Genomic DNA, 27263 nt, shown 5'->3' with positions numbered 1-27263 from the left:
GACCAAGAAAGACTGCCTTGCTTCAAAGTTGATACCTTCAAGCGTGACTGAAATTTGCCGCTGCCCAGATGGACAAGCTAAATACATTCTGGACAAAAGTTTTATGGTCAGACAAGACCAACTGAGTTATTTGGCTGCAGTGACAAGAGGTTTGTTTGGAGGAGTAAAGATGACCTAAAAACATTATACCAGATGTCAAGCATGATGGTGGTTGCATCATGTTCTAGGGCTGTTTTGCTGCCAGTGGAACTGGTATATTCCACAAAGTGGATAGAATAATGAGGAGGGAGTACCTTCAAATTCTTATACTTTACTTTGGATCAACAACTAAACTTGAAGGCAGTTGGGTATTTCAAGAGGACAATGAGCCCAATCACCCTATCAGAACTGGTTTTGAAATGGATGAAGCAGGCTAACATAATGCGTGTGGACTGGCGCTTCCGAAGCCTCAGCCTTAACCTTATTAAAAATGTGTGGATTGTGCTTAAAAGCTGGGTCCATGCCAGGGAAATCAGTTTAAATGAATTCTACCAATTCTGCCAAGAAGAGTGGCCAAATATCCTGCCAGAATTAAGGCAGAACCACAAGTATCTGGTATCTTGCTAAAGCAGATTTTAGCCAAATATATGAGGAGGTGCATGTATATTCTGGACCCTGTGTGGATTAGAGGAAAATAAAGTTCAAATTTGTACATCCAATTCTTGTTTTTTTAAAGTTATGAAAGATGTATGTTGCATAAGAAAATAAATCATGAAAATCCCAGAATTACCATAACATTTGTGCCCATGACAAGTGTGTGAACTTCAGACCACAACTGGAAAAAATATGACTTAACTAGCATTAATGATAACTTGCAGCTTATCAGTTTCTTAATCTATGCTACAGACCAAGTCTATGACCAAGAGATAAACTATATGTTCTAATCATTTTAGATAATGAATTTCTGATTTTCATGATTTATAAGCCACAGTCATCTAAAATAAAACAAAAAAGGCTTGAGATGTGTGATCATGGGATATAAAAAAGTTCACATTTTTGAATAAAATTATGAAAAAATAAACTTTTTCAGAATACTTCATATTTTGAGATGCACCTGTATGTGATACCTTGGGTGATATCTGGAAAAATGATAACAGCAAGAGTGAAAGGGAAGGTTTACAAGATGATAGTAGGGCCTGCTATGGTGTATGATTTGAAGATGGTGGCACTGCAGGAAGACAGGAGGGAAAGCTGGAGGTTGAAGAACTGGAGATGCTCAGACCTTAATTGAGAGTGACCAGAATAGGCAAGATTATAAATGAGTACATCAGAGGGACAGGGTCAGGCTGAGCGATTTGGAGGCAAAGTTAGAGTTTCAAGGCTGCCATGGTTTAGACATGTGCAGAGGAGGGAATTGGATATACTGGACGGAGGAAGACCGCAGAGGAGAAGAGCATGCAAGGGATGGAGTGAGATGGAGGCAGATGATCTGCTGTGTCCACCCATAAAGGAAACAGCCTGATGAAGAAGAAGAAAATGAAGACCTTAGAGAATATGAAAGCAATTTTGTACTTTCTGTAATGTTGTTCTGTCTCTGGTAGTGATATCTCGAAACTTTTCTGAGACGATGACGGAAATCTCGTTCGCCGAAGAGTTAGTTCTCGCGAGACCTAGGGTGTTCAAACCTCCCCATGAGCCCTTGCGGTTCCTCTTTCTAGCCGGCGCCTGAGAATGGGTACGTGTTTTCATGCTCGCGCCGGAGACCGAATCCTTACCCATCTGATGTTTTAACGAAGGAATATTCCAGTAATGGTTTGCTATAGCGATCAATGTTGTCATCTAAATAGAAATAGCTGACTCTTTGCTGTCTATAGTATGTTGAATTTGTTTTAAAAAAATATTTTCTAGTGGCTACCTGAAGCGAGTATCCAAGATGGCTGCTCTCAATGGCTATGTAGTTAGCTGCTGAGGCTGAAGCGTCCCCAAAGACTTCTCTTGTGGCTGGTTTGGGATGTTTTATTGTGAAGCAGCTGTGTTTTCGCGTTAATTTGGCTTTATACGAGAAGTGTTGGACATCTTGTGCTCGCAAATTCAACTGTTTAGGCTGGTCGAAGTTAGCTTAGTTAGCATGCCTATCGTGATCTTGTCACGCTGCTTGGCTGAGACGCTTAACGTAATAATGTAAATGCTTATGCTTTTTTAGAAAAGTGTTTTGTCTAGTTATTGTTGTCGAGCTTAATTCAGCTTTATTTTGTCCTATTTAGAGGCATCTTATTTTGAAAGCTATGTCGCAGGTAGACCCGGCCTGTCTCGTGTCTCCCTTCCTGCATGCTCTATGATGCATTCATGTCCTCCAGTGGGACACCTTGGGCTTCACCTAAGGTGTTCCTTGTTGTGCTTTGGAAGATGGACTGAATTATCTGGTCCACATTCAAACCATAATATGGAGTAGTGGAGCACCAGCCACTTTGAGAATAAAGACTAATGCTCATTGAGTGGGACAATTAGCAGGCCTGCATGCAGGGTGGAACACAGGAGATGTCACTAGCCACATGTTTTGAGGGCTTTAGGTCCCCGTTGGTGATGTAGGGCCCTTGGATTACTACTGAAAACCCAAACGAATATATATAATAGTTGTGGAAATATGTTTCTGTCCTGACTTTAGGAATACTATGATAGCACAGGCTAGGGTGTATTTGTAGCCTAGAACACTGAGAGTTTAAGGTACCAATGTGATGTAGTGGGTCTGTGAGAGCTTCTGAATATGTGTATGCATGTATCTGAGTATTGCATGTAACCAAACTGGTGTTGGTCACTTTGTCAAGATGCTGTTAGCTGTGTTATTATTGGCAAGTCCTGAAATATTGCTGCGTGGTTTTGAGCTGGAAGTTGGCTCATCTCAGTTTTTGTTTACTGTTAAAATAGTTTAAATCTGTGTTAATATGCAACATGAGTTGGCTTTGTTAATTTTTAACTTTTTGCAAAAGCAACTACATCTAGCCATTTAAAAGTACAATTTGATTGCTTGAGCGACATGATGAAACTCTTTTATGCGGAATCCGAATCAATTTGCGGACAACCCTTACCTTGGAGAACTGATTGCTCAAGCACAAAAAATAATCTTCTTGCTAGCATCTTGTTGGTGGCCCAGTAAACTGACTCCTAGTTTTCCGTATTTTACTTTTGCAGGTATCTCAAGGGACAACTGGCATAAACGCCGCAAGACCGGCGGTAAACGCAAGCCCTACCACAAGAAGAGGAAGTATGAGCTCGGGCGACCTGCTGCAAACACAAAGGTGACTTTTTTTGGGGGGGGGCACCTCTTACCTGAATAGACTGAATAATTTGGTCGCGTGGGTGATGAAAACTTGACCTTAGGTGGGTCTTTTTTTGAGCTGTTTTGGTTCAAAGCTTTGGGCTTACCAATGTTAGGACTTGTCATAGTTACACTGACACGCTTCAAAGCATATGCATGCTGCTGCTCAGGAAAGGAGGTTTCACACAAATCCTTTTATAAACTATAATACAATGTGTTCTTGTTGTTTTTTGTTTTTTTTTTTTTAAAGATTGGAGCTCGCCGCATCCACACGGTGAGGGTCCGCGGTGGGAACAAGAAGTACCGAGCTCTGAGGTTGGACAATGGAAACTTCTCATGGGGCTCTGAATGTAAGTTTCTCCTGGAATACCATTTGATATTCCACACACCTTTCCATGATGATAACTTTGTCCAGTTCTGCTACTGAATGCAAGTGGTGACAGCAAAGACTCCTGAGAAAGACACCTTCTCTCTATTCATAGTTAACTGATTTATGAAACTATGTAGTCAGATTCAATGGGAAGTTTAATGATCATGCCTGGGTTTTGTGTATTCAGGCTGCACACGGAAGACCAGGATCATTGATGTGGTCTACAATGCCTCCAACAACGAGCTGGTCAGAACCAAGACCCTGGTGAAGAACTGCATTGTCCTTGTTGACAGTCTTCCCTTCAGGCAGTGGTATGAGGCTCACTACGCCACTCCACTGGGACGCAAGAAGGGCGCCAAGCTGGTATGTCATAAGCTCAGTGTTGATGCTTGTAGTTAAAGCATGTTATAACTAGGTTTCGCATTCTCTTGTGTTACTGTGAACGCTTTTTAAATGCTAATGGAGGCACATCGCTTTCATATGCAGCAGCTTTGTCATACCAAAGACTCTTTAAGTTTGTTTTAAATGCCTTTCGTCTCCCTTCAGTGGAAGACGTCTTTATTTGTCCATAAACAACCAAAGTAAAAGCCTTTTATCTTTATTAACAAAGCTAACCGATTCGATATGTCTTTCCATGACGATAACTTGTCCAGTTCTGCTACTGAATGGAAGTGGTGACAATAAAGACTCTGAGAAAGACCTGTTAACTGAAGTTGCTCATTAAAAGAACATTCAAAGCATGTGGTTTTTGTGCAGTAATTTTTTGCAACATCTAAAGAGCTTTGCTTTCCCATCCTGATGCAGAGCCCTGAGGAGGAAGAGATCCTGAACAGGAAGAGGTCAAAGAAGACCCAGAAGAAGTATGATGAGCGCAAGAAGAACGCCAAGATCAGCTCACTCCTGGAAGAGCAGTTCCAGCAGGGAAAACTGCTCGGTAAGTCCAACATTTGTGGCAGAATTATTTTTATTTGGATAAGTGGTGAGTGCTGTTTGAAAGTTTTCATCATTAGAGTATGAAAGTGTAATCGTGTGTGGCAGTTTATCTTGTGCATATGTGTTAAACACAAATACCAGGGCAGTGTTTTTGGTGTATTTAACAAAAAGGTTTTCACTTTCCACAAGAATTATAAATAATTTTGAGCGACTGTTTAAAAATTTGCTAGGAATAAAATATTTGTATTTTTATTGAAAGGTCAAATGACAGGAGAAATGCAAAGACTGAAGTTAACATGCTCTCATTGCCTTAAATATATTTCTGCAACATCAAACCCACACATCTGAAACTTGATGTACTGACCTTGATAACGTGACTGACTCTGCTTCCATCTTCCTTCATGCAGCTTGCATCGCCTCCAGACCCGGCCAGTGCGGCAGAGCAGACGGCTACATCCTGGAGGGCAAGGAGCTGGAGTTCTACCTGAGGAAGATCAAGGCCAAGAAAGGCAAATAGATATACAGCTGTTTGATACGTCAATAAAATCCAAACGTCCCACAACTGTCCACTGTGTCTGCTCTTTCACTGGATGTGACTGTTATTTGTGCATTCAATCAGAACTGGATTTTCTTTTCCAAGGCTAACTTGGGGTAAACAGATCACACCTTATAATTAGTGACAAATATAAAAATGTAGATTTCTGACTGCCTTCAGGTCTGCATGCGTTAAAGAGTGCATTAGATGAATTGCTGAGTTGGAGGAGTATTCAGATCTGAGTAAAAGCAACTATTTAGAATGACATTTCCACACCTATTTTAATGAGGGAAGGCCTCTGCTGCTTAGGTGTTGGTGTAAATATAAGGCAAGTACTTGTTAATGTCTGTTCGTTACATTTAAAAAAATAAATAAAAAATCTGCTTGTGTTTGAGTCGAGGTATGACTTTTAACACTTAGCAGTGGATTTGATGCAAATAACCAGAAAAAATCTTGAGGGTGTTTTATTTCTGCCAATGTGGCCTGCAAATATTTGATAACATATTTGAGAGGTTAAATGTTATGAGTGTGTGTGTGTATAGAAAATGAGAAAATCAGTTCCTTATAAGAACATAAGGATTACATTAATTGAAACTCACGTGGTTAATCGTTAGTCTTTAAACCAGTGTGATGAAGAGGTATTTTTCATGTGTTTTAGGTTAAAAAGTATTAGCCAAAAGATAACTTGAGAAAATTCCATTCCATTCATTAAGGGTAAAAACACCATCCTAACCTCAGTCTGGACCTTTGTGAAAAAACAATTCCCCTTAAACCTAATGAGTCACGAAACCCTTCGCAGCAAAAACTAATCTGTAATCAAGCATTTGTGGTAACCAGTGTTGGTCAAGTTACTTGAAAAAAAGTAATTACTAATTACTTCTCAAAAAAAAAAATCCATTACTTAATGATTACTTATCATTAAGTAGTTACTTTTCGAAAACATGATGCACAACCTGAATACAGAATAAAGCAAAAGAACTTTCAGCCCAATTCAGTTTTTTCTGCATAATCCATCATATAAAATTGAATCAAATGGAAAGCCTCTTTCTAAAAGTTGTTTTATTAGTTTTAATCTTTCAATTTTATGCACATTGCATTAAGCAAAAATTAAGTTATATGCAACTGTCTTTGACTTGAAGAGACTTGTTTAACATTTAAACCTATTTTCTGTTATCAGGATACAAAGTTAATGTGAGTAAAACACAATTGCTTGAATACAATTATAATCCATCAGAAGGAATTTAAAATAAATATAATTTAGCATGGCAAACAGAGTATTTTAAATATCTGGGAGTTATAATACCTAAGGATCTTGCAGAACTATTAGGATGAAATTACTTTCCAATACAAAAGAATATCAAGAAAGATATAGCGAGTAGCCTGCAAGATTTAATAAAAACTATTGAAAATCCATGGATCAAGCTGACTTTTAAATTTGGGAAATAGTAATAAAATAGTATAAACTAGAAGAAGATGTAGCAATTCTTAAGTGGTGTGCATACGATACACATTTTGTTCCAAATAAATTGGATACTAGATTCAAAGATTGGACAAATAAAGGATTAACAGCTTTATGTATGATAATGGAGAAAGGTAGACTACTTAGTTTTGAAAAGATTAAAGAAAAATATTCATTAGAAACACAGGATTTTTGTAGATACCTACAGATGAGGCAAAAAGATCAAATCTAAGGCTGAATTAAGCAAACAGCTGTTAGACTGGGCATACAGCTCAAATAAAGATAGAGGCTTTATCGCTGCCTTGTATAAAGGGTTAATAAACATGAAATCACACTCGACCCTACATATTAAAACATAATGGGAAATGGAGGGAGGAATAGATATTATGAAGGAAGAGTGGAAAACAATAAGGACATACCAATGGAAATGTAGCAGCTCACAGAGCTGGAGGGAATTTGGTTGGAAAAGCCTGATAACATTTTATTACATCTCACCAAAAATCAAAGTAACCCTCCCATTTGCTGGAAGAATTGTGGAAACACAAATGCAAATCATTATCATATAATTACTGGGACTGTCATGTTATTAAAACTTATTGGAAGGGAATACATGTAGCAGTACAAGAGATATTTGGAAGTTATTTGCCTCTAGAAAGTAAAACTTAATTTTTTTGGACTCATGCCAGAAGGATGGACAACGAACAATAAATGTTTGTTTAATATTTTGTTGGTGGTAGGCAAAAAAGCCCTCACAAAAAATGACTTTCATGTCAGAGCCCAACAATGAACATGTGGATGGACGTAACAATGGACATTTACAGGATGGAGAAAATGAGCGGATGTGAACTACAAGAGGGACCTGTGTGTGTCATGTTGTAAGAAATGGATGGACTATATAATAACGCGCAGGCCAGATTTAGACTTTGTTAACCTTAGATTTGTTATTTATATTACTGGTAATTAAATCTCACTCACTAAGTGTTTTTGTCTTTTTGATTTGTTTTTTTCTTCTTAGTTTATTCTTCTTTTTTCTTCTTTTGCATGGATGTTTTTGTTTTTTAAAAAAGAAGAAGACATTTAGATGGATATCTGTAACAAAGTATTGAAGCTGATGCACATGATACTGTACAGTGATTCCTAAATGTCAATAAAAATTAAATTAAAATAAAAAACTGTTTTCTGCACATTTCAACATATAAAATAAAATAATGTTTTGTGTTTACACTCACTCTTTCAAATAGATGCAAGTTAAACACGGCAAAAAATAATTAAAATCAAAGATTCAGCGGCACTAAGTCCTTTCGCTCTTAAATCTATTGTCACCTGTTTAGCAGGAGTGGGGCAGGTGGAGGTTTGCCTGGTGCCACAGCAGTTATGTCAGTGGGGGGATCCGGGGGTTTCTCTGTGAATTTCACATTCAAGTGGCGGCTTGCTAGGTGCTTGCTCAGATTTGAAGTTTAATTATTCGCTGTAGAAAGAAGTTTTCTTCCCACGCAGAGTGTACAGTGGACACTAATGTTTTTGTCACTTTTTACGCAATAAAACTCAAAGTAATGTCAGTATGTCAACGCTTTAAATGCTGCATGGTCGTACTCTCTCCTGCGCTCCTTATTATCCATTATTGATCTAATAATCTAATCAGTAATCTAATTACTTTTTTGCTATAGTAATCCCGTACATTACTCTTTAGTTGAAAAAAGTAACTGGATTACAGTAACGCGTTACTGCCCATCTCTGGTAGTAACTGTCAGTCTTTCATATCACTGTGGAAGAGCTTTTTTCCACTTTTCTTCGCAAAATTGTGTTAATGCAAGCGCAGACGGTTTTCATTATCTCAAGCAGGCTTAAATCAGGATTTTGACATGGCCATGTAACCCTCCATGGTGTGTTAGTTTTATGCCAGAGGTTACAGGAATCAAACCTTCCAGAGAATTGAATTTCTCGGTCCACAGAACATTTTCTCTCTTGGGGATCATTAGATATTTTTTTTAGAAAATGTGAGATGAGCCTTTGGAATTCTACCATGGATGCCATTTTTGCCCAATCTCATTCTTATTGCTGAACTCCGATCTTCACTGAGACTCTGAGTTCTTTAGATGGTTTTCTGGGTTCTTTTGTGACCTCTTGGGTGAGTTGAAGTCGAAGCGTTGACTCCTGAGAAGGTTCACTGCTGTTCCAGGATTTCTCTATTTGCAGATAATGACTCTCACAATGGATCACTGGAGTCCCAAAGCCTGAGAAATTGCTTTGTAAGTCTTTCCAGGCTGATAGATGTCAATGACTTTGTTTCTCACCTGTTTCTTTAGATCATGGGACACACAATGTGTTTGTTTTAGTCTTTGTCACTTTGTCAGACAGGTTCTATTTAAATAACTTCTTGAGTCTGGCAGTAGCTAGTTTAACTCAGCTTCCCAAAAAGACATGGTTATGAAATCATCATTTAAAATCTGCAATTTTTTTATTTACTTCTGTTATTCTTGTCTAATATTAAAATGTGTTCGATAGACTAAAATATGTTTTGCAAATATTTAAAACTACTCAACTTTTAATAGAGAGTTTGAGTGTTTCCTGTCCAGAAAACAGATGCAGTACTTCAAAATCATTTAGTAACTGTATCATAGACACCTTTTGTAGTCAATAGCTGAAAAACTCATGGACATCACCTGTCCTGTCCTGCTCTGCCAGGCCTGAAAAGCATGCTCTGTTGGGTTGACTTGACCATTAAAGAATATCTCATTTCTTTAGTTTGAGAAACTCTCAGGTTGCTTTTGCAGTATCAGTTTTGCAGCATTTGTTTAAATCTGTGTAGAGTAGAGCCCTGTACACTTCACAGTACATCCTGCCACTTCTTTTTTTCTTTTTTTTTTTTTGCCTGTCCCGTTTGGATCTTTAGCCATCAGAATTGTTGTCTGAAGGCCAAGAAAGATGCCAAGCGGATCTACTTTACCAATTGGATCATCATGGCCTTGTCATATTTGATTGACCTTTATTATAATTATGTATTTATTTGATTTGATTTTCGGTTGTTACAGACGGGATAGACATGACTGGGGGATAGGACAGGGAGAAAGAATGAAAGAAAAAGAGGGAGAGAAAGAAAAATAGAGGGGGGAGAAGAGATGTGAGAAAGGGGGGAAGAAAAAAAAGAAAAACAAACAAAACACCTGGATCACCTGTATGGAGATAAGAAAAAACAGGAGAGAAAACAAACATAAAAGAGCAACATAATAAATACAACACCATCACAATAAACTAGCTAACAGTAGATAACAGTAGATACTAAATATTACATGTTACTGTGCAGTACGCATGATCGACAGCGCACAATGAGGTAGCAGCCAACAAAGGTGTAGTTTGTGTCTGTGAACACCCGTGTGTACACCTGTGTGCACACCTGTGTGGATCAGCACGCTTGTATTCAAAAGGTTTCTCCATGTAATGATCTGCTAGGGAGTGTGGGGAGCCATAGCCCCGTCCCCCAGAGCATGAAGCAGGTATGGAGGAGATCCAGGCCCCAGACATCCAGAGGCCCCAGAATACGAGGACCCAAGGAGGACCACCAGGGGGGCAACCGTGTCACCCTCCTGGGAAGAGCTGAGGAGAGCCCCTAACGAGAGGTCACCCAGCAGCCACGGAGCAGAGGCCAGAGGGGGTTGCAGTGACGTGCCCGCGGGCTCTGCCGGCAGCCAGCTGTGCCAGAGAGGACCGGGCCTCAGGCCCAGATGCCAGCGGCCTGAGGGCACCCCAACCACCGGAAGGGGCCCAGCTGGGCCACAGGCGTCAGGCCCCGCCAATCATCCACCAGGAGTGAGTCGGTACATACATGAGCGCCCAGCCCCAGACACCAAGAACCACCAACACATCAACGTCTGAGGGCATCAGCCACTGGCAGGGAGTGTGGTGAGGGGAGACAGGCCTCCATACCTCGGAGAGCCTGAGATGTTCCCAGAGAGGTGGAGTCTAAGACCCAACTTGACATATAGACACAGACGAACAGGCGCACGGAGACACAAACGTGCATTTCCACCCCCATATACACAAACAAATACTCGGCACTCACCCGACGTGGAGACAGACACAAATAGACACTGTACACACATTCACACTCCCCAAACATACTCTATATCCCAGGTCTGGGTACCCCTGCCCCCAGAGGGGCAAACCGTACCCGGACCCAGGAGATGTAACCCTTCTCTCTGGGGTGGAGGAAAGCATACCGCCTCCTTATCTGCAGTAGCAGGGACGCCCCGCATCCCAGACCCCAATCCGACGGCCAGCACCTCCTCCCAGCCCCCCAGCCCAGATGTTTAACAGAAGGGGGGTGAGTGAAGACCCCAAACCTCCCTCCGCCCGCTCATATGTAGTGTTGCTGCGTGTTGTTCTAAAGTGCATTTAAAACACAGGAGGCCATGGTGCTTACTGCCAGAGAGCAGCACGGCTCCTCCCGAAAACCCTCAGTGTCTATATGCATTTTAAATTGAGGGTAGGGCACCAGCGCCAGAGGTGGGTTTGAATACACAGACCATCCTCTGGACGCTGTATAACGTGCCAACCCCAAGCCCCTATATGTACGTGTTATGAGATTATGAGTAATGTGGATGTCTAGGTTGCGGAATAAAATCAAATAAACATCCTGCCACTTCTATTAGCAGTCACATGATTAAGAAACATTAGTGACCTGTTGGCAGCCATACATGCCCATGCCATAATTCAATTCAATTCAATTTTATTTATATAGCGCCAAATCACAACAAAAGTCGCCTCAAGGCGCATAACACTGTTCCTGCTTCTCCAAACCTTTCTCTTCCAATTATTCTGTTAACTGTGGTTGTTTTCAATGTGTTTGCCTGTGTTTGAATTTCTTTATCATCATATGCCTTGCCATCCATCCACTTACCTGTCAATATCTTATATAATTTTAGTAATATGTAATTATTAGGGCCCATCATTACATTTTTCAAGCAGTGGTGTGCGATATTGTATATTATGGTATTGATCCTATACCAAGTAAATACAGGGCCAGTATTGCCAATTTCGACACCCATACTTTTAATCTATAAAGGCAGCTTATGTAGGGGAGAGCAGTGTGTCATGATTCATTACATGAGTCATCATCAGTTTGTAAACTTTGAACATTTTTTTAATGAGCACGAAGTATTGATACTATTGTGCTAGTATTGATCCAGTACCAAAAGCAGTGTTGGTACTGATACTATCGATATTTGGATCAATAAGCCCACCTCTATTATTAAATAATTTCAAAATATTCAAAACCTTTAATTGTGTTGTCTCAATAATAATAATGCACAATAATAATACAGTTGATCACACTGATTTTGCCTCTAAACGGGAAAACGAGTAGGAAAGAGGTTAAAATGGGATTCAGCAGGAGGGGGAAACCTAAAATCAGTTGTAGTGGCTCAGCGTGGAGAATAGAATCACAACTTGCAGTGATTTCTTATGAGAGCTCCAGTAGATTTTCTTACACACCTAAATTCAACAAGATGTCAGCAGATGTTTAATGTTGGCCTGGCTGATTTCCATCCTCTGCACTGACAGCACACTGTTTATGCTGCCTTTATATTAGACAGTACAGTTTGTATGAAGGTGGAATTCAGTCAATGAATCTAAGCATCATCAGCTTAAATTCAAATTCATCTCAGCTACACTTGATGTAACCTGACTCTGACCATGAGCACCACAGCCACTGTTCACCAGTCACACACTGTAACTTTAAATCCATCACAGTACAACCAGCTAACCTGTTTACCCTGTGCTAAAAAGCAGCGCATTTTAATACAACCTTTTAATAACACAGTTAATCTGCTATGGTTTGTTTTGCAGCAGGTTTCACAATATGAGAAAAAAATCATAATGTCACATGTACAGACCTAACATCTGATTAAAAAACACAGGACTTACAAGTGAGCTTTAAATTTTCAGTTTATTAAATACCACGGAGAACAGGATTGCCAAAAGTAAAGTCTGTTTTGAAATGTAAGGAGTAGATAGTACAGATATTTGTTTAAAAATGTAGGGAGTAAATGTAAAAAGTTGTCAGAAAACAAAACTACTCAAGTTAGGTACAGATGCCTGAAAATTCTACTTAAGTACAGTAACTAAGTATTTGTACTTCGTTACTTTCCACCGGTACAAATTGAGTCTCCATAAATGTGCACTAAAGCCTAATCTTGGTCGTGTTTTATTTTAGTTAATGATTATTTTTTGGGGGGGGAAACATCTAGGTTTAGTTTCGTTTTATTTGGCTAAAGTAATCCTTCTGTGCTTTAACGCATTTTAAAGTGATATCTGCTGTAAGGTGAAGCTTTTAAGTAACTAACTGGGGTAAAAGTCACAGTCACGGCCAACCAATGACACGTGATTAATGTTACTGCTTTGATTGGGTGAGAGGACGCTTATGTAGAAGTAGGGCAAAGGTTGTACACGGTTCGTGCAGAGAGTCCTCTGGTGCAATAACAATGCTGCTGAACAAGGTAAATTTCTCTATTTTAACAATGATCTACCTGTCTCTGTTGTGGGTTAACTCCTTAAAGATTTTCTGTGAGCACCTCCCGATTGACAGTTTATCGATCTTCATCCGATTTTCTGCACGTTTAGCGACCACGTCACACGCTAGCGTTAGCTAGCTCAGTGCTGTAGCGTTATGAGACGTTATCAGAGGAATGTTCATTTAATCTACATGTAAAACGGTTTCTCCTAAATCTACACGTAATTTTATATTGTCAAAATACGCATTAGTTACACCAAAAGGTTTACCTTTTTAAATTGGACTGGGCAACATTGGAGTTTTCAAAGAAATTTAAGGGACAGACTCTACCCCCTTATAGATCTCAATGTTACATCTCAGCAAACAAACAAGCGATTGAAAAGCACTGTTACAAAAGTAAACAGGAATATGAAGACACAACTGTCAAACACGGCAGTAAAAGACAAATAACTCAACCATTAATGCTCCTATTCCTGGGTTGCAGCCAAACATTACCACGGCTCACAGGCTTATGAATATGAGTAAAGAATTCACGAACAGGAAACTCACAGTGCTAAGAAAGTGCACTGACACTAGGCTTTTTGTGTCATTTTCATGGGTGGTGATTAATGATTCTTAAGTTTTTAATTTGACGGGTGTGAGGTGTCACAAACTGTCTGATGCATACCTATATTTTTTTACATCCAGGTCCTCAGAGCTGGTGTGCGGTGTGGGATCCGTCTGCAGAGCTCTTCTACAGCTACAGCCAGTGCCACAGCATCTTCCAGCAGCCCTGCTCCACCCCTTGGTTTCTCATTTGGTAAGTAGGCTGTAGGCCTTGGTAATATAATATATAGTGAATTTTTTTTTTTTTGTTGTTTTTTTTTAAATTCCCTAAAAACGGAGCCTCTTTGATGCAGACCAAGAGGCTTTTGAAATCCCCTAAAGTAAAATGTAATCATTTTGTTTTTAAAGTAGGGTCTCATGTAACTGATGCATGAAATTCTTGTTTAGCAAATAACCGCTCCAGTGATGTAGTTTATAGGGATCTATTAAAATAAAGCTAAAATGCTTTGTTGCTTCTTTGGCCCACAGAGTTGACCGATCAGCAGAAGGAGTTCCAGCAGTTGGCGAGGAGGTTTGCACGAGAAGAGATCATACCTGTTGCTCCTGCTTATGACAAGAGTGGTGAAGTGAGTAAAGCGAGGATTGGGCTGCTGTAGCGATGGTCTAATTTCTTTTTTACTTCATATATGTAGATGTGCTTGTACTGTTGATGTCTCTAGAGATTTTCAATTATGGTTATCACTTAGTAGGTCTATATTCAGGGGTGCACATAAGTGGTCCGCAGGTGCGCATTCGCTGTCAAAATAAAAGACGCGCACCAGATAAGAAGTTGCAGCGCGTGTTTGCGTACATAAGATTTTCTGGAGGAGGACATACATTTGTTTAGAAGTCGTAAAGATGTCGAAGAAGCAAGCTCCGATAAGCAGTTACTTTGGTGTTCCTCCACCTACAAAGAAATGTCAGAAGGAGTCCGAACCACAAAAGAATCGCATATTCTCAGAAAAGTGGTTGCAGGAGGTGAGCTGGCTTCAAACAAATGATGAACGCACAGAGATTTTGGTGCAGAATATGCCGTGAAAATCCCACTCTAGCAGACAAAAACAGTGCCTTTTTATATGTACACAAACGCACGTTACAACTTCTTATCTGGTGCGTGTCTTTTATTTTGACAGCGAATGCGCACCTGTGGAACACTTATGTGCACCCCTGTCTATAGTGCAGTGGTGTAGAACACAGAGATAATGTGTGTGTGTCATGATTGTTAAAGGCTTACTAGAATTACAGTCAGAAACAGAATGTCTTTATTGTCATTGTTACAGGTACAACGAAATTAAAAATGGTAACACTGACATGTTGTCTCCCTTTACAGTATCCTTTCCCCATCATCAAGAAGGCGTGGGAGCTTGGTCTGGTTAACGGTCACATTCCACAGGAATATGGTATGTTGCATTCTTATTTGAAATTTAGTGGCTCATTCTAAATTTTGCTTTGCATGGATGAGATTCATTCACAGGTAAAATATTAGTGCAGTCTCCATCATACCATACATGTTGCCTTTACATAAAGAGATAATACAGATAGCTGTAATGTTGTTGCCTAGTGTGACCATGTTTGCTGTTCCTGGGGGAAAATGGCAGTGGACATGTGTTAATTTCAGGAAACTCGACACACCGAACACTGCATTTGAAAACCATATTTGTTCCTCTTTGTTTTCAGGTGGAATGGGTTTGTCGAGCTTTGACAGCTGCCTCATCACAGAGGAACTGGCTTATGGATGCACAGGGATGCAAACTGCCATGGAGGCAAACTCTCTCGGAGTAATAATTTTTATTTTTTTATTTTTTTCAGGCCCACCAAGACGCAAACCTAGAACCAGATTTAGAGCCTTTAAACTGGCTTTGTAACTTAAATATGTTTTAGAACCTGTTGTTGCAACTGATCCACCAAAAATGGACTTCTGCCAAGCATATTGTTTATTTAGCAAATTATTACAAATACAAATTTGCTTCAAGGGGCCATATATTATCAAAATCTGTCTGACTCTCATTCCACATTCGGAGGAGAAAATGTCTCCTAAAGTAAGGGAAAAGGGGAAATCATAGCCAAAGAGGCATAATTTTTCAGTACATATGGACAGGAATCGGAGCAGGTGCCTCTGTCAGTGCGCCCCAGGGCAGCTGTGGCTACAATGTAGCTTGCCATCACCAGTGTTTGAATGGGTGGATGACTGAATGTAGTGTAAAGCGCTTTGGGGTCCTTACGGACTAAGTAAAGCGCTATACAAATACAGGCCATTTACCAAGAAGACAATTTAAAACAAAAGCCAATAAACAACATGAGTTTGGCAGCAGGACAGAACTCATATCAGGGATGATTAAAAGGTCATTTTGAACCCAGGGGAAAACTTGGGGTTTATGTACTCAGCCATCACGGGCTCTCTGGAGCCGGCTTTTGACTGTTCATCAGCCAGCTGTTTAGATTCACACGTACAAAAGTATTTCATGTTAAGAAAATAAGGCTAATGATATGCTCCCAAAGTTTATTTCATGCATATTGAGCACAGAGGAGAAGAGTAGCTCTGTTAGAATGAACTGTATCTGTTTTCCCCACACAGCAAATGCCTGTCATTATTGCTGGCAGTGATGCACAGAAGAAGAAATACCTGGGACGGCTGACTGAGGAGCCTCTCATGTGTGTAAGTATTTAATTGGAAACGATGACATGATTTGATATTTGGAAGAATGCAGCATCTAGTGATATTGCTTGTTCTGCAGTAGTTCCATCATCTACTGCAGAACATGCATACAGATAAGAGTGCTCTCATATATTTTAAGAAATATTTCTTTCCTCTGTAATATTTGATAGGGAAATATTAGATCTTTAACTGTCATGGTTACTACTCTTGATTTTAGTTAAGTGTCAATGTGCCAAACTGTCAACTAGAATTAAAGTACTTACAAACATTCAGTTCACGCGTTTCTTGTGGAGAATGATGGCGTCATATTTTGAGGTGCTAATTCTCATTCTTGCTGTTTCACACTTGGGGTGCGAGCCTCTGCAGTGTCAGCTGGAGGCTGTTGATTTATTCCTCTAAATCCCTAACCTCACTTATGGCTATGAACTCAGGGTAGTGACCAAAAGAATAAGATGTGGATGCAAGTGGTGGTTTTCTCTGAGAACTGGCTGGCCCCTCCCTTGGTGATGGGGTGAGAAGTTCAGTCATTTGGGAGGGAGTCAGAGCAGAGCAGAGGTGCCGTTGCTATATGGCACAATGAGCAAGCTGATATGGTTTGAGGATCAATAATAATAATAATAATAATAATAATAATGGATTGGATTTATATAGCGCTTTTCAAGGCACCCAAAGCGCTTTACAATGCCACTATTCATTCACTCTCGCATTCACAGACTGGTGGAGGCAAGCTACGGTTGTAGCCACAGCTGCCCTGGGACAGACTGACAGAAGCGAGGCTGCCATATTAGGCGGTAGGGTAAAGTGTCTTGCCCAAGGACACAACGACCAGGACAGAGAGCCCGGGGATCGAACCGGCGACCTTACGGTTACAGATACGCTTCCCAACCCCCTGAGCCACGGTCGCCCCCCGATCTGATTGCTTGTAAATATATTGACATTTTTTTTTTTTTTTTAATTTATTTATTTTTTTTAAGATGGTTTAAAAAGAAGATAATTCCTGATTACTTAACTGTCTGTTTGGATAAGTTGATTTATGCTGGATGTCCTGAAGTCCTCTTTGCGTGTCCATCTGTACCTCCTGCCACTCTGTTGTGGACCTTTTTGTAGATGACTTTTTTTTTTGGTGCAAACCGTTCTGCTCGGTGATGCTAAAAAGTGGATCACTACTTCAGTGGAGAGCCCGTCTGATGACTGGTTGCCAACCCTTTCGTGCTCTCTGTGCATCCTTTCCATCCACTGGGATCGCCAGTTTGATGTTCCACACGATCTGATGTCGTCGGGAATAACCGCCGTAAAACAAAAAACTGTACTTAAGCTGCGAGAAACCGCCTCTGTCTGCCGATCAACGGACCCTAACCCTAACCCTTTAATAAACGGTAAGCAGAACTGATATTGTCCTTGCAACATTGGAATTTCATAAATACACGAATGGCTTGGCGCGCAAAAGAATAACGTCACAACAATGTGATTGGTCACTTGCAATGTTGAACCTGGAGCAACATTTTCATGATGATCTGGGAAAACACCAACACGACGATATCAGATCATCCTTGATGTTCCATGCATATAATCCAGCACCTCCTGTAGACGCTTCTTGAGCTTTATCACAGAAAGTTCTTCTTTATAGGAACTTTTGTAATCTTTAAGTCGCTATGACCCACCTAAAACTTTGAAGGACACTGGCAGGCAGTCCCATCGCAAATGTCTTTAATATATGGTAGCAGAAACGAACACATTTCAGCCTGTGGCTTCAGTTTCTACAACCTGTGGCTGTGACTCTTTTTAAAGCACCACCTTAACATATGGTGGGCGCAGGTGACATCAATAATCAACCCAACAACAACAAACACAATGACAGAGCATTTAACTTTCAAGTTTGTTTATTAATACCCTTTACAGAATAAATGGTAACAAATGAATGAAAGTTTGTGTAGGAGACTTTGAACAACAAGGCAGTTCAGAGTGCTTCTTGTTATACCGTCATGCCTTATTTATCTTGTAAAAAGGACCATAAACTCTGTGTTTTACTACTGTGTGCTGACAGCAGCAAACATGCAATGTAAGACGGTGCTGCTGTTTTCAGTTTAACTCCTGTGTGGGTTTCTGCAGGCGTACTGTGTCACTGAGCCCGGGGCAGGATCTGACGTGGCTGGCATCAAAACACGAGCTGTGAAAATGGGTGACGAGTATGTTGTTAACGGGCAGAAGATGTGGATCACCAACGGAGGGAAAGCTAACTGGTGTGTGTTGCTGCTGATGTATTGCATTCGTTAAAGTTGTAGTGATCAGTTTTAAAGGGCATTCGTCCTCAAGGCCACTCTGAATGCTGAAATTTGCACTACTTTTCTCTCTGACTACTCCAGCAACTTCTGTCTGGTAATTTAGTCTCTAATACTTTTAGGTACTTCCTGCTTGCTCGCACTAACTCAGATCCCAAGTGTTCAGCCAGCAAGGCTTTTACTGGCTTCATTGTGGATGCAGACACTCCGGGAATTCAAATAGGAAGGAAGGTGAGCTGAAAAAGAGTCTTTTAAAACATTAATCACATTCTTCAGTGAGCAAATCATATTTTAAATGTTGCAGAAGTTTGATGCTCTGTTCTATAAACATTAGACGCGTAATGTCAGATAATTACTTTACTGAGTAGTGCAAATGATAGCGTTGTTTGTTAAAAATTATATGTAATAAAAGGAGGAAAAATGTTCAGTTTGTAAATGTATCCCATTTTAAAATTTTATTTTGTTTTTGTGCCTGTAGGAAATGAACATGGGCCAGAGGTGTTCTGACACGAGGGGCATTACCTTTGAGGATGTGAGAATACCGAAGGAGAATGTCCTGATCGGAGAGGGATCTGGATTCAAAATTGCCATGGGTGCCTTTGACATGACCAGGCCACCAGTAAGTTTTCCAGCTGTGACAAAACCTAACATCTGTAACAACTGTGCATAGCTTCATCTTTACAAGAAGTAAAGACGTGATTAGTCTTTTGGCATCAAATTATATCTGCAAATAAAAGGATTAGAAATTGGAGTGCAAAAATCTGAAGTTATTGGTCTTTAAAGGTGTTAAGCAGTGGATTTTTTTTTTTTTTTTTCTTTTTTTTTTCTTTCCCCCTGTCATTTGAATCTAATTTAACTTGCTACAGTTTAAGGGATATATATTTGTGCTACTGGAGAATTAACACTTACAGCTAAGGAGAATGTTTATTTATTATTTTCACTGTCTAATATTGATCAAAGTTGTCTCTGAGCTTGTAGTTTGAGTGTGACTCAGCAGTACTAAGATGCACTAGTGTGAGCTCTTAAATTTTGTTTTTCACTCACTCGCATGCTAAAGACTCGTCACACGAGACTAATTCAAAGGTGTGCTAACAAATATGAACCATGATTTAAACGGCGATAATTGGGTGCCAGTTTGGCTCAGTGGTTGATCATGTGATTGCATGCCGCACGGCCAGAAAAGCAGCGGTCCAGGTTCAAGTCTGACCTCCTGCCCTTTGCGGCCTGTTTTTCCCCTCTCTCCCCGCTTTCCTGTCAGTCCACTGTCTCTGTCCTATATAGGCAAAATGCTAAAGAAAACCCTGGGTTTGTTTCATAAACAGTTTATGAGCTGCCTCTGTCACAACAGGAACTTTGAAATGTAGTAAAACATCAGCAGGAAACTAAACAAGGACTACAGTGGATGCAGCATCACCAGATTTAAGGACAAAAGTTTAAACTTGTAGCTGAAGACTTGTCTGAGCATGGTTGTTCATGTATTCGCTCCAATGCAGGTGGCAGCAGGAGCTACCGGCCTGGCACAGAGGGCGCTCGACGAAGCCACCAGTTACGCTCTGGAGAGGAAGACCTTCGGCAAAGTTATTGCTGAGGTGTGTTCAAGCATTTTGTTTGTCCTTTAAATTCTGGGTATCCTTAGTTGGACTGCTTTTGTTTTAAACTCAGATGAAGAAAAGATCAACGTGCTTCTGTTTCTTGTTTCGCAGCACCAAGCTGTGTCCTTCCTCCTGGCTGAGATGGCGATGAAGGTAGAGCTGGCTAGGATGGCGTACCAGCGTGCTGCCTGGGAGGTGGACCAGGGCCGCAGAAACACCTACTACGCTTCCATCGCCAAGGCCTTCGCAGGGGACATCGCCAATCAGGTGGCCTCTGATGCTGTTCAGGTATTTGGAGGCAACGGCTTCAATAGCGAGTACCCTGTAGAGAAGCTCATGAGGGATGCAAAGATCTACCAGGTGGGTGACAATAATGTGCAACTATGCACTACTACACCATCTCAGCTTCATCTTCTTTAATTAATCTGATTTCTTTTGTAGATCTACGAGGGCACAGCTCAGATCCAAAGGCTCATTATTGCCCGAGAACACCTGGGAAGAGCCAAGAAATGAAGTCTGCTCATCATCATTTAAACTTACTTTTCATGTTTGGTATACATAATGTATTTGTTTCTATTCTATTTGGCCGCTTGAACTCAGGATAACGATCAAAATTTTGCATTAATGTCACTTCATCCTACTGCAGTTTTCAAGAGTGATCCAGATCAACAAGATCCATCAGCCTCCTTTCGCCTCAGAATTCACAATGCCATAAGTTACACCAATCCATCAAGTCACAGAATATGACACAGCTATGTCCTGATCACAGAACAGTTTCTGTTAATGATGGTGGTGGGGGCCTACTGTGTAGCATTAATACGGTGTGATCTGCCAATTGCCTGTTGTGCTGTGAAGCTTCTGCTGATGAACCAGAACTGTTGGGACTAAAGTTAGTGCAATCCTAGTCCCTTTTTTCTAACCTTCAGCCTTACTCTGTTGCTGCAGTACTTGAACAGTGTGATTGGTGTTTGATCACATTCACTCTTCTTTGCATCAAAAGTTTGATAAATGGTCATTAATTTCTTCATGCCTTACTCTAAGCCTTTTCTCTCAGTTCTGACTGTCATACTGATCTTTGCTTGTTTTTTAAAAACAAAAGGTTTTAAATGTAGAAATTTCTTACCAGAATGTGTAAAATTGCATGTTGTCTGAAAACAGTTTGATTTTACATTTAGCTGCTGTCTCTTCTACATTTAAAATGAATATCCAGTGTAAAGCGGCAGCTTTACGTCTTACCTGTGCAGACAAGGCACGTGTGGATGAGACGACGATAGACCGTTGTCACATCATAGAGAATTGTGTCCATAAATTGTCACTAAATAAATGATTTCATTCAGTCTAAACATTTATTTTTCTTTCTTCTCCTTTCTCCCATTTGCTAAATCAACAAGCAGTTTGAGTCTTTTCTAAATTTAATTTCTTCTGAGTTCTCCACGTGCTGAGAGAAAGCTCATTACCTAATGACAGAGCGTTCACAACCATGTCTTTTTTTTTTTTTTCTTTTTATTGCAAGCTTCACTTGTTAGGAATCTGTCAAATATTCATTATATTTATGGACTTTTAAAACAACTTCTTTAACTTTAAAAAGTCTGATTCATTTTCAGTTCTGTAATTGAAGTAATATGTGTAGATGACAGCAATATAGTCTTCAAGACACAACAGCAGCACTAATGTCCTTTATATAAAGGCTAGGTGTAAGACACATTGCTCATGTGTGGGTTGGTTAGAATCCAGTCTTCTAGGGGGACAGAGTGGGGAGTGAGTAGAGGAAGGAAGGAGTTCAATATTTTGAAGCTGTGTATCAGTCTGATGGGGGAGGTCACCACAATACTGACTGCTAGGCAGGTGTTACAGTTGTTGAGGAGGGAGGGCAATGAAACAACCAGTGATCTTTTCTGCTGCATTTACTATGTGATTCAGGTGGTGGAGTTTCCAAACCACATAGTGATGTAGCTGGTCATAGTGTTTTCAGTGGTGCCTTGCTCGAAGTTGCACATGATGGTTATGGAAAAATAATTGCAGTGGGAAATTTTCCCCCAACACTGCAAAAATAAATGACTTGAGTAAGATACCTGAACATTTGTGCTTAAATATATTCGAGTAACAAATTGCACCTCAAATATGAGGATTTAGGCTGCAGTTCTCCTTCCAAACCAATAGGTGGCAATAACGCGCTCCAAACCAACAGCCCGAATTGTTGTAGAAGAGGAAGAAGGAAAACGCCGGATCATGTCAGAATGGTAACCAGCGACCTGTTTCTAGTGTGATAACGAGTGTAGTTTAGGATAACATTACAATAAAAGATTATGTAAATGTGCTCTTTCCTCTAGTCTATCCAAACTTAGTCCCACACAAACGAGCTAATCAGTGAAAGCAGCTAGCAGAGTGGCTAAGATGTTAGCATGTAGCAGCCTGTCAACAAGCCGTGAATCATGTTAACAGTCAGCCATTTATCTGCTAAACAGGGGTTAACTCAGCGCTAGATTATGAAGAGGAAGAAGTCAAGTTAGATTTTTTCAGGTTATTGAGTTTTAGGGCTGTCTGACGTGTTGTTGATGTGTGTTGAATTTCAGGGGACCCAGGTGAAAGATGTGATCATAAAGCCCGACGCTCCCAGCACGCTGCTGCTGGAGAAACACGCAGACTACATCGCTGCCTACGGCTCCAAAAAGGACGACTATGTGAGTACAGGCCTCATCAGAACCTTGATATCTGTGTTTCTATTCTGGGCTTGGCCACTTGCAAGCAAAGGGTGGTCGTTGTCATCCCGCCACTCCAGTGATGACAATGATGCTACCCAAAGGAGATGAGGTGTTACTGAATGGGATGAGAAAGTGTGGGACTCAAATTCTAAGGGGTCGCTGAATGGGTGGTCTTCAAAACCTCCAGATAACAATCCAGTTGAGCTTCTGTGGTAGGGCAGAGGGGCAATCACTAAAAAGCAGCCAATGTTTTTGAACTAACGCTGCTGACCTTTGGTGTTTTGTCAGGAGTACACGCTGTCTGAGTACTTGAGGATGAGCGGCATCTATTGGGGGCTGACTGTAATGGACCTGATGGGGGAGCTACCCAGAATGAACCAGCAGGAGATCGTAGACTTCATCAAAGCCTGTCAGCACGAGTGTGGAGGCATCAGCGCCAGCATCGGACACGACCCCCACCTGCTCTACACCCTCAGTGCCGTCCAGGTAGCAGATTACTCTCGTATTCTCTACAGCTTTAATTCTAGATGATACACTGAACTTTTAAATATTTATATGTGCTCTAATATTTCTGAATTGGCCCCTCTTTAGCAAAATTTTTTAGCAGTTCTAGTGTTTATTCCTCTAGATGTTTATTTATTTTTCTTCATAGTGCTGCTTATATTTAGCTCAAATAAACATCTCAAATTGTGTCCCATAGTGTCTGGTCTGTAAAGGAACTTGAATGGTCTGCACATGGTGTATTTTATGTTCTCTTGTTTATTAGTATTTTGTGAACTCTCTTCCTCAGATCTTGTGCTTGTATGACAGCGTAGATGCGATTGATGTGGACAAAGTTGTGGAATATGTCAAAGGGCTGCAGCAGGAAGATGGCTCTTTTGCGGGGGACAAGTGGGGTGAGTGAGTTTTACTCTCACATCCCACAATACACGTGCTTCTAAGTTAGGGAAGAAATAAATAAAGCTAAAAACAATTTTTCTAAATTTTATTTATCGTTGCAGGAGAAATAGACACACGGTTTTCCTTCTGCGCTGTTGCTACACTCGCATTACTGGTATGTATGTTAGTCTTTCCATGTAAATTATTATTTACATGATTTATTACTTAACTTAAAACTTTTTATAGTTGAACCTGTTTTAGAAAGTCCATTACTCGGCAGTGTTATGTGGGAGCATCAGACTTTATCTGTGTCGATAAAATGAGGCTAAATAAATAATAAAGTTACACAATATCACAAAGTTCATCAGTTGACTCAACAGCTCTTTCATCCTTAAGTCTTAACAAGCATGTTTTAATAAACTGTGTTAATTTAAGCTCGTTATACTTCATTTTAAGATGTTTTTTGTTTCCCAGGGCAAGATGGACACGATCAATGTTGACAAAGCCATAGAGTTTGTTTTGTCATGTATGAACTTTGATGGAGGCTTTGGATGCAGACCTGGTTCTGAGTCTCATGCTGGTCAGGTGAGTTCACTGATATACTGATATTTACTCCCACAGAAAAGTTTGGAGACTCTTGGAAGTTTTTTGTTTCTATTTGATAGAAAATAGAATTGAGCAAAATTGCAATTATTTGTCAATAGATTCAATAATCATAACAATTTCATTTTTTAAATTGATTGAATTGATGTTAGACAGTTAGTTAGTAAATCAATCTTTTTGAACAAAAGCAGCAAAACTCTTTCAAGTTTCAACCTAAAATAAAATAAAGGAATTATGTTAAGTTGACACTTCCTGCCTGATTTGCTCCTGCACACCAGTCTTGTTGAATGAAGCTGACTTATAAATGAGGCCAAGACAGTTGCAGTGTAAGGATGACGTGTTCAACCTGGATGGTGGTGAATTTGGCACTTTAGGATCAGTTGTTATTAAAATCAATTTCCGGTGTTTTCCTTCCTGTCTGTCAGATTTACTGCTGCACTGGCTTCCTGTCGCTCACTGGCCAGTTACACCAGTTGAACGCTGACCTGCTGGGGTGGTGGCTTTGTGAGAGACAGCTGCCGTCTGGAGGCCTGAATGGTCGACCTGAGAAGGTTTGTGCCAAACACTGTGAAGTATTGAGTTACTTAATGAAAGTATCTGGTTTTATAGTTTGAAGTTCAGACTCCTTTGCAGTTGAAGAGTTTGAGCTGTAGAAGCAATAATGTAGATGGAACAGGCTGATGATTTATTGGATTACCTGGTAATAAATACAGTTTTTAAGCTCAAATAAAATATTAATATGTCTGAAAGGAGGAGATCAGTTTCCTCCAAAGGGTGGCTGGGTTCTCCCTCCTCTTTGGGCCTCAAAGTAGAGACACTCCTCCTCCACATCAAAAGGAGGCAGTTGAGGTTGTCAGGCATCTGACTAAGACTGACTGGGCTGACTGACTTGACGCCTCCTAGTTGAGGTGTTTCAGACATATCCTACTAAGAAAAGTGGAGCTTAAAGGAGGTGGAGAGGGAGCTCTCAGTGTCTCTCCAGACCGCTGCCTCCATAATCTGAACCCAGATGTGGCAGAAAATATGAGCGACAGCTGTGGTTTACTTTCGGTATCATTCAGCTTCCAGATGTGTGCTACTCGTGGTGGGTTTTGGCCTCGCTGAAAATCATCGGCAGGATCCGCTGGATTGACAAAGACAAGCTGCGAAAGTTTATTTTGGCCTGTCAAGACGAGGAGACGGGAGGTTTTGCCGATAGACCAGGAGATATGGTGAGAAGAATTTTAAGAATCTAAATTTGAATATTTATGTTTTGGACTGAAAAAAAGTCTTTGCATGTGAGGTAAAGCAGGTGGTTTCAAAGACACTGAGTGCGAAGTGTTTTGGTCCACTTCTGTGGCCCACTTTTGTAGTATTTTCTCTATAATCAGTCTTATTGATTCTTGTTAATCCTCCTTTGCAGGTGGATCCTTTCCACACCCTGTTCGGGGTTGCAGGTCTCTCCCTGCTTGGAGACGAACAGATCAAACCGGTGAATCCGGTGCTGTGCATGCCCGAGGACGTCCTGCAGCGTATCGGCCTGCAGCCTGACCTCCTCAGCTAACCCTCTGATGCATCACACAGACACTTTTTCCACCCGCACAAACAGAGGCTCATGGCACGGCTGGATTTCGGGTGCACAGAGTCTCACAGTTTGGACATGACTTCCTCTGAACCTCTCTGTTTTAATCCTTCTGCTACTCATCGAGTCGGTGTTCTCGTGTCACTGCAACGAAAGGAGGGGCTTAAAAAGATGCTTTGAAGTGTCATCATCTTTGCAGAAGGCTGGAAATCATGCAAAAACATTCAACAACATGCAACAACAACTTCTCAACTTACTCACTATGTCAGTTTGAGGGGGAAAATGTGAAAGTTTGCTCACAGTTAAAATGTTTCATCTTCCTGATGTTATCACCTTCCAGCTTGTCCTCTAGCCAAGAAGCTATTAGTGTTATGAGTTTCTTTGGCCAGAAGTTCCTTCTATTCTGTCCTATCGTGCTTTATTATCATGTTTGTTACTGGAATGACTGGGAATATTCATAGCTTATCAGCTTTGACCTTGAGAGTGAAGAATGGAAGCGATGAGTCAGATGAATTCGGCTGAGGGAGAAAAGGTAAAAGTTAGATTTGCTGTTTTAGTATGTTGTCACACATAAAGCTAGAGCTTTTTCAATTTCCTGCCTTTAGCTTATTATGTATTTGATAAGAGCATGTGAAGAGCAACACGGCCCAGTAGGCTTTAGAAGTAGAGATGCGTCATAGGACAGCTTTCTCCATGCATTAAAATAAACCCTACACAGACTCTTATTTTGGCGGGCTTTATGGAAAGAGAAAATGTTCTCTTTGTGACTGGAACCACCCAGAGCTTAAACACTATCATTGGTATGTTTAATGTCTTATCCAGGATCCTAGTAACACTATTTATTTAAATGTATGTTGCTCAGTGCAGCTGTGTTAGATTTGCCTCCACAGTGCGTGCAACATGAAATATTTCCAGTCTTACCGTCAAATGAAATGGCTTTTCAGACAGCTTCACGTTCACTTTGTGCACTCTTCTCGTCTTACAGAATTCAATTTCTATCTGTTCTTTGTTAACTGTTAAGTGTCAATAAAGAGAGACATTATCAGTGATTTGGTAAAGCATTCGTTCTTATTAGTTTTCCCCTTTTAAGGGCTTTTAATACTTAGTAAATGTCATTGCTATACAAAATGAATAGTCACATAGAGAGACCCCTGTGTTATTATAAGTTTTAAAGTTCAGTTTTCAATGAATTCTGCTCACTAAAAATATTAAAATAAAAAACAAATTGACTTCATCATCAAACAAAGATAATGCAGATAAATAATGCCAGTCATCGGAGTTTTATCTTCCCGTAATTGTACATTCT

General features: G+C 40.4%; 3 protein-coding genes and 3 non-coding genes across 6 annotated transcripts; all 6 read left to right on the top strand.

Annotated features, from left to right (window-relative positions):
• The first annotated feature begins 1631 nt into the window (after positions 1 to 1631).
• Positions 1632 to 5160, top strand: rps8a (ribosomal protein S8a). Its single transcript, XM_084913090.1, has 6 exons — positions 1632 to 1714; positions 3169 to 3275; positions 3546 to 3645; positions 3853 to 4028; positions 4470 to 4599; positions 5006 to 5160. Exons 1-6 carry the CDS (start codon positions 1711 to 1713, stop codon positions 5113 to 5115), a joined length of 627 nt encoding a protein of 208 aa, XP_084769216.1. The 5' UTR covers positions 1632 to 1710; the 3' UTR covers positions 5116 to 5160.
• Positions 3330 to 3438, top strand: LOC146367979 (small nucleolar RNA SNORD46). Its single transcript, XR_014798050.1, has one exon. It is a non-coding gene; the product is annotated as a small nucleolar RNA SNORD46 (small nucleolar RNA).
• Positions 3686 to 3755, top strand: LOC146367978 (small nucleolar RNA SNORD38). Its single transcript, XR_014798048.1, has one exon. It is a non-coding gene; the product is annotated as a small nucleolar RNA SNORD38 (small nucleolar RNA).
• LOC146367977 (small nucleolar RNA SNORD38) lies at positions 4295 to 4362 on the top strand. The gene has a single exon (XR_014798049.1). It is a non-coding gene; the product is annotated as a small nucleolar RNA SNORD38 (small nucleolar RNA).
• Positions 5161 to 12977: 7817 nt separating the features above from the next.
• On the top strand, positions 12978 to 21555 carry acadm (acyl-CoA dehydrogenase medium chain). Its single transcript, XM_084912610.1, has 12 exons — positions 12978 to 13086; positions 13788 to 13899; positions 14175 to 14272; positions 15016 to 15085; positions 15363 to 15463; positions 16261 to 16341; positions 18451 to 18581; positions 18743 to 18851; positions 19099 to 19239; positions 20114 to 20209; positions 20324 to 20572; positions 20654 to 21555. The coding sequence occupies exons 1-12, from the start codon at positions 13072 to 13074 to the stop codon at positions 20723 to 20725; spliced, it is 1275 nt and encodes a 424-aa protein (XP_084768736.1). The 5' UTR covers positions 12978 to 13071; the 3' UTR covers positions 20726 to 21555.
• Positions 21556 to 22351: 796 nt separating this feature from the next.
• rabggtb (Rab geranylgeranyltransferase subunit beta) lies at positions 22352 to 27006 on the top strand. Its single transcript, XM_084912611.1, has 9 exons — positions 22352 to 22452; positions 22786 to 22893; positions 23203 to 23400; positions 23705 to 23810; positions 23916 to 23968; positions 24268 to 24378; positions 24822 to 24947; positions 25458 to 25607; positions 25799 to 27006. Exons 1-9 carry the CDS (start codon positions 22450 to 22452, stop codon positions 25937 to 25939), a joined length of 996 nt encoding a protein of 331 aa, XP_084768737.1. The 5' UTR covers positions 22352 to 22449; the 3' UTR covers positions 25940 to 27006.
• Positions 27007 to 27263: the final 257 nt, after the last annotated feature.

The sequence above is a fragment of the Perissodus microlepis genome, chromosome 18, assembly GCF_051167445.1.
Source record: "Perissodus microlepis isolate ML-2025 ecotype Zambia chromosome 18, ASM5116744v1, whole genome shotgun sequence".
In the NCBI taxonomy this organism is placed as follows: domain Eukaryota; kingdom Metazoa; phylum Chordata; class Actinopteri; order Cichliformes; family Cichlidae; genus Perissodus; species Perissodus microlepis.
This window is presented reverse-complemented; position numbering and strand designations above follow the sequence as displayed.

Coding starts and splice junctions, on each gene's coding strand:
- rps8a (XM_084913090.1), top strand. Junction 3,646..3,852: donor CTTCTCATGGGGCTCTGAAT/GTAAGTTTCTCC, acceptor TTGTGTATTCAG/GCTGCACACGGAAGACCAGG. Junction 4,029..4,469: donor GCAAGAAGGGCGCCAAGCTG/GTATGTCATAAG, acceptor ATCCTGATGCAG/AGCCCTGAGGAGGAAGAGAT.
- acadm (XM_084912610.1), top strand. Junction 14,273..15,015: donor CTTATGACAAGAGTGGTGAA/GTGAGTAAAGCG, acceptor CTCCCTTTACAG/TATCCTTTCCCCATCATCAA. Junction 18,582..18,742: donor AACGGAGGGAAAGCTAACTG/GTGTGTGTTGCT, acceptor TAATACTTTTAG/GTACTTCCTGCTTGCTCGCA.
- rabggtb (XM_084912611.1), top strand. Junction 22,894..23,202: donor GCTCCAAAAAGGACGACTAT/GTGAGTACAGGC, acceptor GTGTTTTGTCAG/GAGTACACGCTGTCTGAGTA. Junction 23,969..24,267: donor TTGCTACACTCGCATTACTG/GTATGTATGTTA, acceptor TTTGTTTCCCAG/GGCAAGATGGACACGATCAA.